Source organism: Euwallacea similis, chromosome 27 (assembly GCF_039881205.1).
Source record: "Euwallacea similis isolate ESF13 chromosome 27, ESF131.1, whole genome shotgun sequence".
Classification (NCBI taxonomy): Eukaryota; Metazoa; Arthropoda; class Insecta; order Coleoptera; family Curculionidae; genus Euwallacea; species Euwallacea similis.
Window position 1 is genome coordinate 1174641 of NC_089635.1, and position 21372 is coordinate 1196012.

At 34.1% G+C, this 21372-nt stretch overlaps 2 protein-coding genes and 1 long non-coding RNA gene across 6 annotated transcripts; 2 read left to right on the forward strand and 1 right to left on the reverse strand.

Annotated features, from left to right (window-relative positions):
- Positions 1–61: 61 nt before the first annotated feature.
- On the reverse strand, positions 62–21365 carry Asph (Aspartyl beta-hydroxylase). Of its 4 annotated transcripts, none has more exons than XM_066402935.1 (15): positions 21289–21365; positions 4806–5003; positions 4484–4651; positions 3933–4432; positions 3831–3885; positions 3069–3143; positions 2657–2803; positions 2487–2597; positions 2251–2412; positions 2019–2140; positions 1391–1625; positions 1234–1339; positions 941–1175; positions 403–890; positions 62–349 (listed from the first exon to the last, which is right to left on the reverse strand). In XM_066402935.1, exons 2-15 carry the CDS (start codon positions 4855–4857, stop codon positions 199–201), a joined length of 2607 nt encoding a protein of 868 aa, XP_066259032.1. In that variant the 5' UTR covers positions 4858–5003; positions 21289–21365; the 3' UTR covers positions 62–198. The 4 variants fall into 4 exon arrangements, with proteins under 4 accessions (XP_066259032.1, XP_066259030.1, XP_066259033.1 ...); XM_066402933.1 differs by lacking the exon at positions 21289–21365 and adding an exon at positions 21154–21282; XM_066402936.1 differs by lacking the exons at positions 3069–3143; positions 21289–21365 and adding an exon at positions 21154–21282.
- Hey (Hairy/E(spl)-related with YRPW motif) lies at positions 7906–10692 on the forward strand. The gene is made up of 3 exons (XM_066402802.1): positions 7906–8139; positions 8247–8464; positions 9859–10692. Exons 1-3 carry the CDS (start codon positions 7982–7984, stop codon positions 10461–10463), a joined length of 981 nt encoding a protein of 326 aa, XP_066258899.1. The 5' UTR covers positions 7906–7981; the 3' UTR covers positions 10464–10692.
- Positions 15934–17005, forward strand: LOC136417216 (uncharacterized). Its single transcript, XR_010752780.1, has 2 exons — positions 15934–16340; positions 16642–17005. It is a non-coding gene; the product is annotated as an uncharacterized lncRNA (long non-coding RNA).
- Positions 21366–21372: the final 7 nt, after the last annotated feature.

Sequence of the window (21372 nt, forward strand, 5' to 3'; positions counted from 1 at the left end):
CAAACCGTAGTTCCGTGTTCACCTCATCACAGATTTAACATGAAAAGAGGGTGTTTGACTATAACAACCGATTTATTTAATAAACTAGGTTCACGTACGTATGTACAAATTGGAAGATCATGTTCGTAATGTACAAAAAATTGTATACTACGAGAATATTAATGAACTCATCGCTCGCATAGCTTATTTATATGGTAGTTAAATTGGAGAGAGACTTCTCTTTTCCGCAACAGTTAGCTTTGGATGCCAAACGTCTATGATCAAAACTAATCGAAAATCACTCCCGTTGTGCCATACTTCGTGCTCAAAACTGTCATCGAAAATAATGATATCCCCTTCTTTCCAACTCCTAAAAGGTATTGCAAAGTCTAAAAATCCTTAAAAAAGTAAATTACGCCTCACCGCATCTCCTCAGCCACCCTAATGAACGTATCAGGAGGTACTTTAAGTCCTAAATGAACTCGAAGTCTACAGTTAGTAGGACCGCAATGAGGCCAAACGTGAGTTCCTGGATGCATTACACTGAATTTAGTTTGGCCCCTCCTGCAACCCCTTGCATAGGGAAAACGTTGAATAATACCACAGGTAATAGGGGTTCTTGCGCAATTCTTTGAATGCTTTTGACCTCTGGCGAACAGTTCTAACTGCTTCCAAGTTCCAGTGTCTTTAAGGTTTTCAGCTTCGTCTTCGAAGTAACCGCGATCACTCAAAGCAGAAAGCCCTTCACGCCTAATTTCCTTCCAATTGTCAGTTAGAGCTGAAAACAACTTCTCATATGTAGCGAGATCTTCAGGTTCCCACCATGGTTTGGCAGTCAGTCTTTCTACATTATATAGAGATCTTTGATATCTGGACATAAACACTTTTTGCTCCACACCCTCCTCGTATATCTACACAAAAAAGTTTTGAAGAGGATAACAAGTGGGTATATGTAGCTCACCTTCACTGCTTCATCACTTTTGCCAAGACGTGCAAGGGCATCTCCTAAATGGAAATAAAACCTGCCATTAACAACTCCTGGAGCTCTTTTTTTTAAGCCCCTGCTCAAGTAATCAACAGAGGTTTCCAAATCATTATCTACAGTTTTTAAAATAAAACCATAGTGAACCAGAGCAAAACCATCATCTGGCCATTTCGAGAGTACTCTTTGAAGCACTGATCTAGCTTCTTCAACTCTGACATCTAGAATGTGTTTTCTGAGCCAAAAACATAAAATTTCGAAAATTTACTCACAGATTAACCGTCAAATAGGTTACAGCCAGGGTGTTCAAAAAAGAAGAGTTTTCAGGAAATCTCTCTATTAATTGCCAATGGACAGCTATAGCCTTCTTGTATTGTCCTACAATTAGTTGTTTAAAATAAAAATCACATATAAATTACGTCAACTAACCAATAAAACGTGCCCTATTGATGTATCGATCAGCAACTTGAATAAATAACCGATCGGGAACAGAAGGGGTGTTAAGAGCACGCAAATAATAGATGAGAGCTTCACTTAGGAGGTCATTGCTTTGCTGCTGTTCGGCCAAACTATCCAGAGCCTTGGCTTTGCCATAGAGTGAACGAGGAGATAGAGGGTATTGGTCAAGAAGTGCCTCAAACATTTTATTAGCATAAGCCGCGTTCTAGTCAAACACAAAATCAGTTAGTAGTAAAGGGAATGACAAATACTCATTTTTAATAATGTAAAATATCAATCAATTCATATTAACAGAGGTGCGGATTATTAATAAAAATTGACCGACGTAAAAACAAAAAAATTAATATAAGGCGCATAAAAACATTGTACTATAAAATCTCATTTTTTTAATGCGAGCATAAAAATAACATTCCATTTTTAGCAAACGAAAATTGCAGGTTAGAGCATAGCGTTTTATGGCTACTTTGAACTTAATAAATTACAGGGAATTTGCAACGACTGTAAAGGCGAGAAATACTAGTTTCCCTGAAATAAAGAATACTTCTGTAAGTAGCAATCATTTGAATTCTCAAAATGACTTGTTTTATGAAACACCAACCTTGTCTAGCTGCTCAAGGGCAGCATCAATATCCTCCCTAATTCCATAATCCTCTTTATTAGTTACGTCTGAATGTTCATAAACTTCTCTATCGGAATCACCCTCATCACCCACGTTGACATCTACAATACAATATGGTTCAACAACAGTGACATTTTTCACTTTTATCGAAAAAGACAAGAACTGCATGAACTGTAAAAAAGTGCCACATCTTCACTGCACAGAAGATTACCTCTCCCCAATTTGCCATATTTGGCCTCAAGTCGATTTAATAGTTCCTCGTCCTCGTCTTGGTCGTAATTTTCGTAATCATCTTCAAGTTCTCTCCCTTCATGTTCCTCTTCGTCTTCTAAGACGTCGTCTTCGTAGTGTTTGTCTTTAACTTCAAAGTCCCCTATTATTAAGAATTGCGTGAACACATGAATTTAGAAAGACATTTCTTGTAGTATCGTTCGTATATGCTCTAACCTTCAGGGCTCAATGACCGCGTGTATGTTTTCCGTAAATCTTGATATTCCTCTCTAGCTGTTCGATGTTCGCTATGACTGTCTTCATCGCTATAGTCATCTTCAGAATACTCTAGTATCAATAGTGTATTTACTATTGTTTGATTGGGGATTTAATCAATAACAAATTACCTTCCGGTTCAACTTCTACGTCAGGTAAATCAAGCTCGACTTCCTGAAGAGTGGGAGGGGGTATAATGGTGTTTCTTCTACTTAAATCTGGAGGACACTCTTCTAACCCCTCAGAACTCGATAATTTTGCTGGTTTCTCTATTACATCTTCAAGACGAATACTTAAGTAAATAATATACAATTGGGTTATTTTGAGTCTATAACATAATACATTTAATATCAGTGCAGTACAAATACGGAACGCCAAGCTTTTTATACCGATATTCGTCTTGGGTTAAATCAAATATGAAGATTCAGAACAAAATCGGTATAATGCAGGCTTAAAGATTACCAGGAAATGCAATGTTAGTTGCAAAGAATAGTAACAGATGTAAGCAGGGCAACGCAACAAAACAGTCATGCATTTACTGACCGGATCTTCGCTTTCTAAGGAATACATTGTAGGCTACTGTCAAAAGGGCGAGTCCCACGAATATTTTTTTAACAACTGCAAAATACATATACAAATTACATTATCTTTTCAGTATTTCAAGTTTAGGATAATAACACAAACTCTAAAGATAGTAAAATGCCGACGTTGAATATTAATTAGTGAATAAGGGCCAATACCATATTTCGTGATTTTCCTACGGATTGTACATGAAGACGGATTATTGGTCAATTTTGTGGTTTCCATGGAAATGATCTTCCATATAAAGTTATCAGTATATTGATTTAGTGATCCTAGACAGTTAATTTGAGATTATAAAAATTCTAAATACTTCCGAAGATATCCGCGAAAATCGAATATTTCGAATTTCGTTCTTCCTAAATGTTATAAGCACTGTAAATAAATACGTGTGATGGAGGAAAATTAGATTTATTTGTGCCTTTTGATGGAAGAAAACCAAACTATAACGTTGGAAAATCAGCAATTTACTAACTTCAGAGCTAGCTTTACTAAAATACTGATTATATAAGGAACAATTTTTTTTAGTACAAATTACATTTTTAAATATGTAAAATAAGTAAATGCAAAATATTCTGAGAAAATTGCATTTCCTGATTAACAAAAATTTGCCGATATACCTAACATAAATTCAGAAAATGTGGCACTTTCATACACGCATTTAGAAATAGCCTATTTGCTTTAGCTACCGGTGGAATATAAGAATTTTACGAGATCTAAACTTACCTCCAGAACTTGGCTTTACCTCTTCCAGATCTGCTGCCTTTGCCTCACTTTCTTCCTAAACGGTCTTAATTACTAATAAATCCAATTGCAAAAATTATTTACCTTCGGCTCCTCTTTATCATCCCTCTCTTCATCTGCACCTCCCTCGTGCTCATCACTTTCCGTACTAGCCCTCTCACCTCCCTCTAAAGACCATGATTGATCTGACCGATCTTTCTCCTCTTTACTTTCTTCCTCCTCTTCAGCTTCTTTAGAATTTTGATCGACCTCTTGAGTACCCTCATCTTCCTCGCTTACCTCTGCAGATAATATCCTGTCTTCCTCAGTACCTTCTTCCGATCTCGGAGTTGACACATCTTCCTCAGTTTCATTTGTGTTATCTTCTTCGACATCTTGAGATTGATCCTCGTCCTCATTGTCATCTTCTACGTTATTTTGTTCAGATTCAGAATAAGTCCCATCATCGTCTTCGTCCTCTTCGTGTTCATCGTCCTCGTGACTTTCGTGAACCTCAGGGGAATGGTCGTCGTGGTCATCTACGCTTTGATCAATCCACCCCTCAAATATTTGAGAATAACGAGATTCTGATTCTCTGCTCTCAACTACAATGATTATTGTTTATGAGGCATTTCTTTTGTTTTTTGTTTACTTACGTTCATTGAGTCCCTGATTTTCCTTAATTATGAGTCCTACAAGGACAATTAAAGCAGAAAAGAGGAAGAAGAAGACTATTTTGGCGCAAATATTTCCCCCAGTTCCTTCTTCTTTATGCACGTGGATGTTGAGGTCTTCATTTGAAGCCAGATATACATCAGTTTCATCTAGATATTTATTTACCCAAGTTAGGGTGCAAACTTTAATATTTTTTCTTAATATATGCACGGTAATTACACGATAAACAACGTGCCAAGAACTTTAAAAATAGAGCGAGGCATTCTAAAAATACCCCAGAAAAACGCATTTCAAAGGCTTTACCTTTCTTTTTCTTCTTATCCTTCCGTTTCCGGGGTTGAACATCACCCGACATCTTCGGGAAGGGGTTAGAAAAGCTACAAGCGTGGTACCACCATGTAAAATAATTGGACTGAGTTTAAGTTACTTAACTAAGACAATAGGCGAGGTAGTTCGATCGTTCCCGAGCGTTCCCGACATGAGACAGCTTAATTCTGTTTTCTAAAACAGAAAATAGAAATATGGTTTAGGGACCTTTGAAGTGGAGGTCAGGGACATGGAAGCGAAGCATAATTTATGTTGTTGGTAAATATCGTACGCTGATGGAGAACAAAATGGTTACTTATTACGTACCCGTCATTCATTGAATGAAGCATACAATAATACGAATTAATATTTAATTCGAGAATTGCTCAGATTATGACACAAAATTTCTACAAAAGATGTAGGGTTCTTCATATATTCCATTAATGAGATAATTTTCATATACATATAAGAAGTTTAAGAAAAACATCCTTTTTGGTATCATTTCGGTTACTTGTACAGAGTCAGATTTTAGAACTTTTTGTTGATTTCAGTTGTGCGATTTATTGACCCTTAAATGAGAGGTGAATTCAGACCGAAACAAAACATGAGTGTTCTTTGGTATATACCCGAATGTGCACGACAAAAAGAAAGAAAAACACGACTTTTAAACGACATATAAAAAATGTATGGCGACTTTCACTATTCCAACAAAACCTAAAATTAAATAATTCAGTTGAAGACATGGAAATGAATTCGTTTAATCTATCTTTATGGATGAGAAATCAAGAACTGGATTTTATTAACTTAAATTTAAGCGATTTATCCTGAAATTTTCAAAACCACATTAAAAATTACCTACGGATGAGCATCACGCGCAAAAGCACCTCTCACGTATAGAGAGCTGATACCGTTAAAACCTTTTACATCCCCTTCCGCATTTAACAATTATTATCCAATTTCAATCTGAAATCTCAACCTTTTACAGTAATGTTACGGTAAATTTCTATATTAGTGAAGCAGGATGTATAATATATCGCAAAAAAATGGTAACAGTACTTGAAATAAAATTGTGATGCATAAGTGTAGGTAGGGATTTACCATCAACGACGACAGATATTTTAGCGTTGCAGTGCAAATAGAAAGTTATGATACACATAATACTATTACTCATTTACAATTACTTATTTAATTAGATGTAGACTTAATTGGTATCACCACCACTGGTAGCGTTATCGAGTCAATTTAGGCAAATCGAATAAAACACCCAAAATCTATTCCTTGTCGGGTAATAAAAACGAACGAAAGTAATTATTCGGAAATGTTATGTAGATTTATCACGACTATGCCAAACTAATAAGTACATACAGGACCGCATTTGCCCTGAAAAACATTAGGATTTTCCCCTGCGCCTCGGCGTCAATTGTAAAGAAACAGGAAGTTTAATAAGCCTAACATTAAGATAGTAATTCATAATAAAATCGATTGACGTCTTTTCTCCACAATCTCAACAACAATCGTCATTAATTATTGCTTTTGACGTACATACGCATTTCTTAGAAAACTCGTTCATTTTTACCTTCCTAGAAGGATTTTAATACGTTCCTGTTCAATCGAAAAGCTCTTTGACTCGATACAAAACCGATTAGCATTCGAGGGGTGGTGCTGGGCCGTGGAAGGGAGAAAATGGTCTTTCGTAAGGGCACCAAAACGTGGGAAACGTGGATCTTCAATAGTCACACCGTCGCCACGCGCCCTTATTGTGTTACACCCATTGCCCGATTTCGATTTCGAAACAAAATTGAAAAACTGCTATCGAGGTGTGCAGCTCACCAATAGATTAGGGTTGAAATTTCAACCCTACGTTGTTTTTTTTTTAATTGGGTGTGCTGGCGTGTGGCCTGCAGAAATCTTCGATATTTAGGCTGAGATGGTCATAAAACAGGTGTTTATTATGGTTTTTTGAAGGGTCAGAAAAGGTTAGATGCCTTGCTAGATAGCTTAGTAGATTTAAGGTTGTTTGGTTGTAATTTATGAGATCATCATTAACACAGCACAAAAGAATTGAAGTAATTGTAATTAGTTTTTTTCCTACATCGGGAATCCTGTATAGGCAAATACTAGACAGGTATTTTTAAAAATTAAAAAATTGCTTGAATAAAGAAAGAACATTTCTAATTTTTTATTCAATCGTTGAAGGAGGTCGAAGAGGACCATACTATTATAATAAAATCGGAAGTAACCTGCAATTCGAAAAACTGATTTTTTATTATACAAATTTCAAAAAAAATTACTCTGCTAAACAGTAATGCAAATTCAAATGTTTATGTCGTGGCTAACTAAAATGTCAAGTTAAGTTTTGTCTTGTGTCGGTAAAGTCCTTAGTTGCCATGAACCAAACGTTATTCAATGGGAGTCGTTTAGAAATTAGTGGAAATGGAAATCGGATGGAAAAATTTGGTGTGTGAGGCTCACACGCGACTTCATTGCAGTCATCTTCCCGTGAGAGGAGATAAGAACTTTATTACAAGCAACGTTGCCAATGAGTAATGCTATGTCTAATTTCAGGAGATTTATTCACAAGAACTCGTTTTTTTAGTCCGAGGAGATACAAAGAAATTAGTATCATTGAAAATTTCGAAAAATTATACAGCGGTAAAGATTCAGATGTTCCCTCAACTAGTGATATCTGATTTAATCTGACATTGCTAAAACTAAACTCTTATCATTGGATATTGTCAGCGAACTCTACAAAAGTAAAACTTCAAACTTACAACCAGCCTTCAAATCAGCTTAATCATCTACAAGCTGACAAAAACCAAAATAATGTTTTCATTAGTTTAACATATAAAGCCATTTTTCTTTAAAAAAAAATTGTTTTAAGAGGGCCACCGTTATTTAACATAATCCCGTAAAAACGACAACGGTGCAGGGTGCAACGAGTGCCAAATCGGGAGGGTGAGGCGGTCGCGTGGACTCCCGGCCACCGGGTGGGGATGAAAGTGGGGGTAAAAACGTGACCGAGCGCCGTTAGGGCCGACGTTTGATCAACAGGGTAAAACACTTTCAACATACGAACTGCCGCTGACACACGCGCTCGCATCAGCTGACAGCCGTTTTGACACGCGACTTGCTTCCGATTTTTAATTTTTTCCAATATTCTGTGATAAGTGATCATGGACCATTCTTTGACGCAAAACCCTCCTTTGCACTGGGGTTACTCGTCTTCTAATGCTCCTTCGTCTTGGCAGCCCGTTACTACTCGCGCTGTCAAGAGGACTCTTTCGGAAAGTGATTGTGATGATGCTTATTCTGAGGAATCTAATAAAGAACAGTAAGTCTTCTTTACTTTTAGAGCTAAGAAAATATGGAATACCTTCAAAGAAAAAAAAATCAAATTGTCATAACATTTTTTTGCAACAGTGTCAATTTTTGTTCAAGATGTACCTCTCCAGGGGACACTGACAGTTGTCAGATGTTATCCAGAAAGAAGAGAAGAGGTGTAATTGAGAAGAAAAGAAGAGATCGCATCAATATGTCCCTATCAGAATTGAAAAGACTAGTGCCTAGTGCCTTCGAAAAGCAGGGTTCTGCTAAACTGGAGAAAGCTGAAATTTTGCAAATGACTGTAGACCACTTAAAAATGCTGCATGCTAAAGGTAACGTACATTCGTTTTATTTTGTGCTATAACACATTTGCATGTGGGGTCAAGAATTGAGAAATAACGGGCGAGATAAGGGAAATTATGTTACAACGTAAAATAATTTTAAAAATACGCTACCATAAATTCCTTTAATACCATCAAGTGATAAGTTTACAGGAATGTGTCAATTTACACCAATAATTAAACAAAAATACTTGTCATTGCAGAAAAAAAAAACACTTTCAGTTTTAAACCAAAAACAAAAATTCAAATTTCCTTCTTAACGGCGGAACGCGTTAATGCGCGTAAAATATACGGTTTTTATATACAGAAAAATGCTATCATTCAAGATACAATATACAGAAATATGAAAGAATGTGTTAATTTACACCTACAATTAAGCGAAAGTACCGATCATTGCAGAGAAAACCACATTCAGTTTTAAAGTAAAAAAAAAGAAATACAAAAATCGGAATTTCTTCCTCATAAAGAGGACTGTGGGGTGTAAAGCATACGGTTCTGATAGTTTAAAACCTGTTGCCCTTATGGTATCAAAAAGTTCCCACGAGGCTGACAAACAGTGTTTGCAGTTTAATGCGCAGCTGGCCCGTTAAGCGTCGTCATATCGCTACCTATTCCCACGCCACTCTTTTAACCCTTTTTATTCCCTTTTCCACCTGCTAAACTGCGCATTTTAGTAGAGTTAAGCCCACATCCGAAATCTAATTTTATTTTTCGCATCCGTACGTATTCGGTTACGTTTGAGAAGGCAACTTTATCCCTAGGTAAGTTACACAGGGTGTTTAAAGGTGTTATGCTTTACGTTTTAAAAATATAAAGTTGATTTTTTTAACTTAATCGCTCTGTAACTTAACAAGATGCCCTAGTGATAAAAAAAAAACATCCCCTCCCTAAATCTTAACATAGAACACAACAATTACTCTAGAAACACAAATGCCGATTGAGGACTGCTTTGTTAACCATTAACTTTATATCAAAAACTTTTTACTCTAATATGTACAGGGGTAATATTTAGGGTCTAAATAGAGTAAGGACACCCTATATACTAAGTTGAATCGAGAATCTTTTTTGGTTTCTATCTTTTTTTATCAATTAATCAAAACATTATGATGCTATAAACATTTAACATCTACCGTCTAATCAATAAATTCAATCTAATATTCACGTCACTAATTAATGAAAAATCTAATATTATTGTTTTCAACAGATTCTTGTTGTGCGCCATTCCAAACGACTTAATTTGCATATTCTGAAAAAATTACGTCTGCCGCTTATTTACTTTATTACATTAATGCCGACGTATCATAACTAAAACAGACAACGCTAAAACTAATAACGATTATCTTACGAAGAATTTGCCGTATAAACGTATAATGTTTTTATTACAGGACTGGATTCTCTGGCCTACGACCCTCACAAATACGCTGTGGATTACCATGGAATGGGTTTTCGGGAGTGTTTGGCAGAAGTAATCAGATATCTAGAGAGAATCGAAGGAATGGATTCGCAGAATCCCATGAGGTTGAGACTAACTTCGCACCTGCAATGTTGCGCAGCTCAGAAGGAACTGGCTTTAAAACAAGCCAGTTCTGCGCCATGGAGTTACGGTAGTTCCCAAACCTACCCATTGGCCTCGCCCAATCACGGGTCACTAAACACACATCAACCACCACCATTACCACCTCCAATTCATCCCCAGAACGTTCACCATGACTTGGGTCACTACGACGTTTCAACATCTTGTACGCAAAGTATCCCTCCCATTAGTTCTACTGACAGCAGTAGATTGGCACCGCCTTCAACCTCCCTATTGACACCCTTGACCACGACTACGTCATCAGCTTTGGCTTATAGTCCTCATCACCAATACCCACCACCAGTAAACTCCTTTGGAATTCCTCCGTCTAGTCACCACCAGAATTACAGCCAAAGCGTGCCTACGTCACAAGGGATGAAACCCTACAGGCCTTGGGGGACTGAAATGGCTTATTGACGAACGAGGATTATGGAAAAGTGCCTCTAGTGTCCCTTTGAAAAACATATCAACAAAATCGACTCTAATGGTGGAATGTGATATTGAAGTTCAAATTTTGGTTTAGTGATGGTTCAGAATCTGGTCAATAGTGATAAGGAAGCGCGCACTGCAGAGCTTTTAGTCATGCATCTATAATTTATTTGTAAATAGTATTTCTACAGAAATTTGTGATTTTTTTATAAAGACAATGAAGTGAATTAAAATATTTTATTCTTTGATATAATTCTGTGTATGTAATATGTTCCTTATAAAGTGTCACTGTTTGTGACAAGACAATTTTCTTACAAAAATCAATTAAAGAGATGATCTTTAGGAATTTTAAATTTAAATTTAAACGATTTAAAACAAGCAAGCTCTTTAAAATATACATCCATGCCTCCAGTAATAAAACAGTTTCAGCCCTTTAAACCTCAAAAACTGATCATATAATAACAACATAAAGTTAATTCTGTATTCAGGTTCTTTACCTGTTTCTGTTATCTATTTTTGGAAAAAACGAGTCTATACGTAGATACAATAAATTAATACAAAATGGAAACTTTGAGATCATTAATGAGAGCATTAAACAGCAGCATGAGAATATTAATTTCAGCTTAACACCTCAGAAACCGTGATAATCAAATGAAAAAGGCACAAAGCCAAAATTTCGAAACTCATTTTGTTTTAGCATTTTTTTAAAATAATGTAGGTACCAATTGTATAAATTATCACTGTTTGTCACAAGACAGTTCTCTTTAAAAAATAATTCAGGACCCAACCTTTAGGAAAATTTTAGACTATTAAAAATATGCAAGCATTGTGTAAAAGTCAATGATGAGTAAAATTGAAACGAGGACATGTCAATCAAATGGACCTCAACTATTTTCGGAAACAATTACCATGTGATTTGCTTTTGATTAGCATACATCGCTTAATAAAATTGCCCATGGTTTATTAACTTGTATTATAGAAACCGTTCGTGTTTTTTTTTGGAAATTGTTGTTAAAGTAACGTTTCGTATAATCTGCAAAAATACTTGCAACCTGCTTCACTATATTGCAATGGTTGTTTACCAATTAGAGCCCTTTTTATCTAAAAATTAGTGCTATTATGTTAAAAGTGAGTAATTCTTATTGACACTTTTTCTTTCCGTTACAAATAAACAAACTTTCTATATGATTAATTCTCGACCTAAACTAAAATTAAAATTGTTTGGAAAAAATTTACTTATATTTAATTTATGCTTTGACGCATGTATTCAAATGTATGCACAAATTAATTCTGCAAAATATCCGTTTCTCCTAAAGTCCTCATTAGTGCCCACAGCAGCACCTAAATTCAAATAATAATGGACACAGTCCGAGTCTCATATTCAACCCTTTTAAGTCTATTGTAAAGGCTCTTTTGTGAAGAACGTTTGGCAATACATAAAAACTAGAAAAACAGGAACAATCCGAAGAGTTCGCCCTTAAAAAGATTGCAAATAAGAGCTTAAAACTGCAACCCTTGGACTTGAAAACCCGTTCCTAACCTATCACCCGTGAAGAGGACAACAATGGGATGACCAATGTCCAGTCTTAATGGCAATATTGGCGTAAATATTGTATTTTTTACGTCATTATTTCCAAGTGACGGTTACCTACCTAACTAAAGCTCCTGTTAACAGATTCGTGCACGTGTGCTATTATTGCGAAGGTATTACCGGAAGTTCATTAGTTATGTATTTCACTTATGGATGTTATATTCGAGGGTTTTTAAATGTGTATAGTATAAAAATTTCGTACCACAATTAATTGACCCGCTTAATTGGAAACTTCAGGCTATATCACATTGGGGCATTTCCTTAAAAGATATTGTTAGTACACCAGGGTCTCATATGTCTGATTTAGAAAACAAGGGTGATTATTGTAATCACTAGACCGCAGAAATATATCACTTTTTCCCCCTGTTGACTGAAGAATTTGCATAAAAATTACCAAATCGATCTATGTTTTGGGATTAATGGATAAGAACTGTTATTTGGTGAATAAAAGGGCCAAAATTTTATTTCAGTGTCTCGAAACTTCTCAATCTAATTAAAAAAACAGTGTGAGGTGAAAAGGACAAGAAAATATAATCAAATTTTATTACTCTTATAATTGTATAATCAAAGGGGGTAAAAAACGATTTCAAAACACATTTATTCTTAAGAGTTTTTCTAATATGTGTTAATTCTATTTTTGAGAACCAAAAAATAATAAAAACAAGCCTTGAGGCCACCTGTAAGTAAACATTTTCACCACGTAATATCTAAAAACAAATGGCAATTAAGAAATTCAATTTTCGGAATCGGGACTCAATTTTGAAATTCAGAGAAAATATGTTAGAATATCCTGAAACATTACTGCTAACAGACTATTAAGCTACTGCATTTAGTGCATTTTCCAAAGTTATTAGTAAATTGATAACACAACCGTTTGATAACTCTTTAGTGATGGTTGTATACATTTAAACAGAAACCTTTTCTGTTGGAAAATTATCTTCGCAAGAGCCGGAAAATGAACGGGGTTTGGTAACATCACATTCAGCCTTGTTTTGAGGAGTTCCAAGAAGCTTTTTCCGATATCGCAGTCAATTATGGACAGTTTAAAAATACTCTTAAAAGAAACGTAAAGTTGTTTCGTAAAAGAGGAAGCATTTTATTTCGAGAGGGAAGTGGACCGGCAACTTTTCACAGAAGTCGTTGAAGCTACACACGAGATAATTAAATCTAATATAAATAACAGAATAAAATGTTCACTCTATTCTTTGAACAACTTTACAATGATGAACTGCAAAATGACTATTTTCAGTAAAAAAGCACCTGCTCACTGTACTGAACAAACATTGGTAGCCAAATAATCAGGTGAAATGTAAATAATGAATATCCACGAAAATCATGGTTCGACTCTTTGTGGTTTCTTCCAATGGTCACCTATTAAAAATTCTATTTTTGTTAAACCTGTTGATAATTTAAATGATTTAAGACAATTAATTAAAAAATCCAGTTATTTTGAATAATGTTATAGGAAGTATTAAGAAAAGAGCATTTTCGTGTATAAAAAAATGAAGGAATTCATATTTAACAGTTTTTATAATTTATTATTTATTTATTATTTAGTAAAAATTATTCTTAAATTATTTTTTAATAAAACGAATACATTTTCTAGTAGCATCTAACGTTTATTCTACATTTTTTTTATGAATGATCCTTGGTGATTTGGTATTTAGTACCCCACAATGATATGTTTTATCCTTCTTTCAGCTCATGCATGGAGTAAGGAAAGAACATATCAGTTTAAGATACCAGGTACCTACCAATCATGGGCCAATATCGTCACTGACTTTTGATACATAAATTATTTCAGGACAATAATTCCAATCTAGGACAAAAGTTGAATGATTAATTTATTCAAGATATGCCTTTGACATTTCATTGCTTGAACCCTACTTGCTGTTTCCTGTAAATGACCATCCGTTGCATAAAAAGTTATAATGCCGTAAAAGAAAAACAAGTTCTTTTACATGTAAAAATACTCTCAATAACACCAACGCGTCCAAGCATTATCAACCCCATTTTCATTGTAAAGAACCCTACAGATCTAAATGCCCTATTTTACTTTACACTTGTTTAGATACAGGTAAAAAAAGGAAAAAAATTTATGAAATTCGGTAATAATTGAAAATTCTTCCGAGTTAATATGTGAATGGGTAATTTTTTGTCAAAAAGCCTGAATAGACTTGTAATAATCATGTCAATTTAGTCAAATAAAAAAATCACCAATATTGCAATTGAGAACAATACGTGTTCGCTGAATATAGAACACTCAAAATTACACCATCATTTAACTAGCATACTAAAATTGAACACGTACATGCAATTTGTTACCTGCGTCAGAGGGGAATTTTTACGTAACTTTATATTTAAAGATTTACCATTCATCATCAGTATTTGGAAAGTGTGAATTCCTAATTCAGACTAAGTTTTACTACGATGTGCAAAAAAATTAGCAATCAGTGCACGTATCCCTAAATATCATATTAAAATATTGACTCTCCCACGCCACAACAAAGACATAATCTCCTAGCAAAACCCTTTTTTGGTCACTTTCTGCGAATACTAAGGGGTGAAAGAGAGACGAAGAGAGAATGGAAATAAAGTTGCTTTAAGGCTAGTGCACGTCGGGGTTGAAATGTAATGATACCATTGGGGTGGCGAGTCGTGGGAAATAGTTAGGAAGCCGACTCTCATACAGCTAAGTCCGCTTGACTATGGCTGAACACACGCCATTGTTTATCAATAACTGTCACCCTTAGATGATCAAGTTCTCTTCAAATTTGCACATCAAGTCTTAAGGGTGGTCATTTTTCGCTCAGATAAAGTAATAAGTAAATTTTATCACAAAAAAAACTCATACCTGTAAAATTAAAAACTTAAATGTTTGTACTAACACGGTTTCGAGTGAGGGCTATTGTTACAGTATGTTTTCAAGACCTGTATATAAATCCCTGAGGTTACGAGTTCTGTATTGTATATGTACTCCAGGGTGGACTTAACCTTCGAATCTCGGGATTCGTGAACAAGTATTGTCTCGTGATTCTAATATATGACTCTCTATATTCATCTACATGGTATCTTTTATTAATGTTCTGTATAAACTTTTCAACTGATTTCTTATGGGGTCCAAATACGATAATTTGATTCAAGTTACCTCAGTCCTCAAATTTATGGATCTCGAAACACAAAATGTCAAAGTTTTTTTTTATACATTATTTGGTTTGTAGTGTGTTTTGTGCATAATTATTAAAAGCAAAAAATCTAATTCTGTTTGAATTTTTGATGTAGAATGTAGAGGGAGCCGTTAGTGTTATATCGAATCTCTTTAAAAGGGCGTAAGAGCTTTTCTGTCACTCTAGATAAAACTACTTTTTAATAAAATTTGCATGCTACATGTTTTATGTAAAAAAGGTATACCTTGGAAAAGCTTCCAAGGGTCTCCCTTTTTGAAATATGTGTAGTTAAATTTACAAGGAATGCTCTGTTTCCAACGTTTTGTTGAGGCTAATGATTTTTTGTAGAGTTCTAAATTTTATACCGGAAAACAAATCAACAAAAATATAGACAGATTTCAATTTATCCTCCCCAAGTTACGAGTTTTTGCTCAATTGCTGTGTTGTGCACAAAAGAAACAATGAACAAAAACGTTTACAAAAATATTAACTTTGACGTCCCTGATATTAACTTGATGGCCCTGCATACCCGTTTTTGAGCTACTGAGCCTCAAAAGAAAAGAATTTTAGCAAATTGTTTAAAAATATTAAGCTACTACCCACACAAAATATACAACGTCTCAAATTTAGAAACATTGATAACTTCTATAATAGTATAAGAAGATAACCGCCTGCATAATCATTCAACCAACCTTTTATCAATGCACGTCAGTGGATCAAAAAACCCAATTAGTTATTTGGGGTAAACGAAGTGAAGCCATTATTGAAAGCAGGATTCTCACGGAAATCGTTCAAAGTGTGGGAAACAAAAATTACATTTCCTTTGACTGGTTAAATAATTAGGGGGTGGCTGAAATACAAGGGTGGAGAGTCAAGTGCAAACCGCACGGAAATCCAAAGGAGGGGACTATAGCCCGATAAAACTGTGTGAACGCTGGGTCCCGCTTTATTATGTTTTGATTCGTCGAGCTAAGTAGAGTGTTCGATTTACATTACGTTGATTTTAAATTGATGCACTTGATCATAGATTAGTTTGACTTGAACTCGGCTATCTGCAGAATGTCCGTGAGGAAGTTCTTTACCGGTGCTGGCCAGAACTGTATGAAAGTGAGTAGATTTTTACACATAAACAGCCAGATTTTGTAATAAAGTTTTTTTCTTAAACTGCTGAAATAATACATATTAATTTTACGTAAATATTTGCTTTATATGTGAAACAATACTACCTATTTGAATAAAGTCGATTCATGTATGATTTTCTATTGTCATGATAGCTCCAAACTTAATAACAACTTACTTCAATGTAGTTCCATTAGATGTACAAAAGGCTTTTGATATGCAAATTTCAATACTAGATTACACTCCTTCAAAATTCATAATGAACTAAAAGAATTTCTCTCCTTTATAGGTTTTCAAAAACTGGACCAGCCATATTCAAAGCAAGTATCACAAGAAAAGGTGCAGGCACAGTTCTATCAATTCGGTATCCACTTTTGGAAGAGCGAGTATCTCGACTGAAATAACTGTGTTGGACTACGACATAACGCCCTGTATGTGTCATCAAAAAAACAACGAAATTAATGAAAATAAATTTAACGAAAGCATAGAGCAACGATGGTTGTGTAAATATTATTAGGAAATTATGTCCTCATGTGTTTTGTTAGAAAGTGATTTCTTGGAATTCCTAAATGATGGCTGTGACGATGTATTATTTATGGTAGTCTTATATGGATTTATTTTTCATTTTCACTAAATAAATGTTTTACAAATTTTTCAGAATTTTATCTATTTATTCCAAAGTATGTAGCTCAAAAGCCAAGCCTTTGAAAACTGAAAATAATAAGTCAAATGTATTTACATGTTTGAGAGAAGGCTTCGCTTGTAATCGACATAAAATAAACTGTTAATTTATCGACAGCTAATTTAATCTACAAGTAATAACTAAAAACCACGTTTAAATGGATTTCGTCATTTCCTCATCACTCGACAAGAAATTTCTAATTCTATGAAACCAAAAAAATATCTAAATGTCTCACATTGTATATAATAATTTGAAAAAGAAATAAATTAAAAAGTTAACTGTTAATGGGTGCAATCTTCATCTTAATTGCCAATTGATGAGATTAATGAGTACACATGTTAAACGTTTTCCAGATACCTATATACGTAAATTAAGATTAAATATAGATCAGATTTATTAGTGGGTTTTGTAGAAAATTTGCGAAAAGTGTTAAATTATCTAACATAAGACACAATGGAAAAATTTTAATTTTTATCAAAAAAATAAAGAATAGCGAATTAATTCTAAAAGATACGGTAAAGATTGAGAAAAAACTATGAACGTTTGATATGCCTGCCTTCCAAGAACCCAGTGATGAAGCACACGTTTTAAGCAAAATTCGGCACCTTGAATGAGGACATATCCGAAAAAGCAGATACGGAATAGGAAATAAGAGCTTCCTTACTGTCAGTTTATAAATTCACCCGGTCTTCATCCAGGTATCAGGAAATAAACCATTTACGGTATGCGATATAACTTGAAAAATTGAGGTCCTCGAAAACTGGTGTGGATTGTTCGGCGATCTCGAAGCAAGTCACATTCAGCCTTTAATACTGCCTTTAACCCTAGAGAAAAAAACTAAGAGATTCAAGTTTGGCGATCTCGCCGGCCACTCTATGATATTACGTTTCCCGAAATAGAGACTAACCGTACTTACATAAAAAATAACTCTTATTTGCATACAGTTGATAAAGAGATATGATCTAGATAAATCATTTTGTACTTAAATATTCACGAATATACATGAAAACAGCTGAACTATCAAATTTAGCTACATTGATGCCAAATAAAATATGTCTAGAACTATATAGGGTGGCGCCTTTTCGATGAATTTATAGGGCCTATATAAAAAAGTGAATGAAGACAACTTTAAGGTAACTCAGTTAACAATCTCCCATTGAAAAATACGCAAAACTACATTAAAAATATTTTTAGAATTTCACTTGTCTCATTATATGTATAGATCTAATACGTCAAAAAATGTTTTAGTAACTATTAATGTTGTTAATAATTAACTTAAAAAAACAGTTTAAAAATATATAAATTCACTTGACTGTAACTTGGTTATAATTCAAAGCATTTTCTACAATTTTTTCTGAAGAATTTATCAATCAAACATCTGCTGCAGGAAATATGTTGACCAAACGCATTCATACCATGAAGCTATTATTATTGAACGATGATTTTTGTGTATCGAGTTGATCAGGAAGAATAACTCGTTAAAATTAACCAATCATCATTGGCCGATTTATCAATAAACGGGACACTTTAAGCGGAGGAGTAGTAATTTTATATTGAATTAACTATTGGGGCAGCTTGTCATATAATTTAATGATTGATCGGTTTTCGATCTCTTCACGGGCCTAGTTTCAATTTTAAGTGGATGCTGATTGGGTTTACAAGTGATTCGATTATTGCCAATAGATCGCCAGTTTAAGCGGGATTTGTTTCGTTGTAAAATGGCAGATGTAAGTTAGAGCAACACATTTCGTAAATTACGCGATAATACTAATTTGAAAGATTTGTTGCTTTTATTGAAACGTATACGTGACTACATGAATGAAATCTACGATTACCAAACATCTCATAAACACATTTTATTGCCCATTGCAGAGGCTAATTCCGCTGGTAAAATGTAAAATCCCTCTATGCTTTCTAGAAAAATTATTCATTGGATATCATTTACATCACGACTATTTAAAAATTCAATCCAAATATTTTTTAATAAACATAAACTACATCTAATTACGGGCGGTCTAATTTTAGGTCCCAAAGCAAAAATATTTAAAGTATTAAAGTCGGCCATTTCTGACACGTGCTGGTCTTAGAAATGGAAACAATCGAATGGATGGAGTCACGTGTCAAACACGCGTCCATGACGTCACTGAGGATTCAAAGTCTTTTGTGAAACATAGTACTTTGATAGACGTAGAAGGAATTAGAGTGAGTCATAAAACAGCAATGATAATTACTATTACTATGGGTCTTGAGGTTCGCATTCTGAAAAATATAAACATTTTTTAAAGGCTTGTTGTTAACAATTAGGTTACAATTCCGTTTCTAATAGATTTATTACCAAGTTCACAGCCATGATAATGACGATAATTATTATTGTTATTATTATTATTTTGATTGATACTAACGATTAGGTGAGATGTTCTACACCTTGCCATAGTGAAACCTTGAACAGGGCTTATCATAAATGTACGACACATTTGAACCATTAGGGATAAATTTGAATAATATCCTGGTTCGTTGTCTCCTAATAAATCCCAGAAGTTAACGTAAAAACATTGATAATGTATTGATCCCAATTAATCTAGGCATATATCAAGGGTTTTGAACACGCGTCATTATTATCTGAGGCACTTGAAGGGCACTTCGCTAGCCCAAAAGGCAATGGACCGTGTAAGGGCTAGAGCGGTTGGGTGGACAGTGGTCATTTTACGCAATGTCCATTTCACCCTTATAATTGAAACTAAACAGAAATAAATGCTTAACATCTGGCTTCTTCACGCGTCGTAAAGTGCAAAATCAACCAATTGTTTTCGATCTTAAATCAACTTTCCCATTCAAAGTGACATTTTCATATTTCAATTTTGGGCTAATGCAGTCACTGCTGTCGTTACAAATGCTTTATAATTTCATATCAGTTGTTACGCATTTGGCAGTAGATAAAAGTTTAATATAGAGAGTAACCTTCACAATTACCAACGAGATAATAATTATTCGTTTTATTTTTTCTTCGAAGAATTAAATTTAAAATCCACTTCACAATGCGACTGTGATTAAAACCGCAATTAAACCCTATTGTGGTCATAACACTTACATTAATATCTACGTCTGTCAAGAGTGGATCAACTGAATGTCAAAAAAAATCCCCCAGAAAGGGTTAGCTATTTTAAAATCATTTTAAAGGCGTGAAAAAGGGGTGGCTATTCTTAAAGGCTCCTTTATATTATTTTCATGCTTATTAAGCATTGTGGGATGAATTAACCAAAAATATTAATTGTTGGATATAGAAAATTACATATTAAGTTTGCATCATGTGGAATTTTTTTAGTGTAAGTAAAGCCGGAAAAAAAAATTTTTTTTTTAAATCCAAATTATAACACGACACTGCAAAATTTAGTACTTTTTAGATAATAGTTAACACAGTACAAAAATATTGCAAAAATTCATATGAACAAAAACTCGCTAGAATTTTTTTCACATTGTTAAATGTAGAACAGTATGCTGTTAAACTATTGTACATTAATTTTGGAACATCCTGTAGTTCCTCAGGAAATTGAACATTTTCAGGAAACTGAATAGATATTCACATTACAAAAATCAGAATAATATGGCAGAATAATATGGCATAATATGGTAGGATGCTTGCAATTTATGAACCTCAAAAATCTTGATAAAAATACAGCATTAAGAGCTAAATGTGCCTGTACATTATACACATTTCAAAACAATTTACAGATGTAATTGTGCAGATATTGATAAGCATTTATATCAATGAACTTGACTAGCTTCATAATTGAAATGTAATTTTTGCCAATCCACTAAATGCGGAGGTAAAGTCGTACCAAGTTCATTGGTGCTGCAATTCTTGGGTCACAATAGATCTTCTAAGTTACACTGAATGGGCCATCAAATAGCCACCTAAACTACTCAGTAAATGTGAAGTTAAAGTACTAATTTCTTGATTATAAATATACTAATAGCATGTTTTATATTTGTTTCTTAATATTTTAAACTTTTATATAGGAAGGTAGGTTTAGTATACTTGAAGCAGGAAAAGGTCCTCCCCTCTGGGGGTAAGAGGACTTGTAATCTTCTATGTTGATATTAAAAATAACAATTTCTTACCGTAACTTCAAAATCGTTGATAATAACTTTATAAAAAACTGTACAAACTACAAACAACAATTTCTTTAGAAATATTAATAATTATTAGTTATTGTTTGCTAGAAAATAAGAAAATAAAATAAACTAAATACATACAAATAAACATAACATAATTCCACCACTCTCATCACTCGCATTTCCTTTTATTTCGATGCTTCTTTATTAATTCTATAGACAAAG

Coding starts and splice junctions, on each gene's coding strand:
- Asph (XM_066402935.1), bottom strand. CDS start 4,857: ATGTCGGGTGATGTTCAACCCCGGAAACGGAAGGATAAGAAGAAAAAG. Junction 3,144..3,830: donor GGTAAAGCCAAGTTCTGGAG/GTAAGTTTAGAT, acceptor TGTATTTTGCAG/TTGTTAAAAAAATATTCGTG. Junction 2,598..2,656: donor CGTAGAAGTTGAACCGGAAG/GTAATTTGTTAT, acceptor TATTGATACTAG/AGTATTCTGAAGATGACTAT.
- Hey (XM_066402802.1), top strand. CDS start 7,982: ATGGACCATTCTTTGACGCAAAACCCTCCTTTGCACTGGGGTTACTCG. Junction 8,140..8,246: donor GAGGAATCTAATAAAGAACA/GTAAGTCTTCTT, acceptor TTTTTGTTCAAG/ATGTACCTCTCCAGGGGACA. Junction 8,465..9,858: donor AAAAATGCTGCATGCTAAAG/GTAACGTACATT, acceptor TTTTTATTACAG/GACTGGATTCTCTGGCCTAC.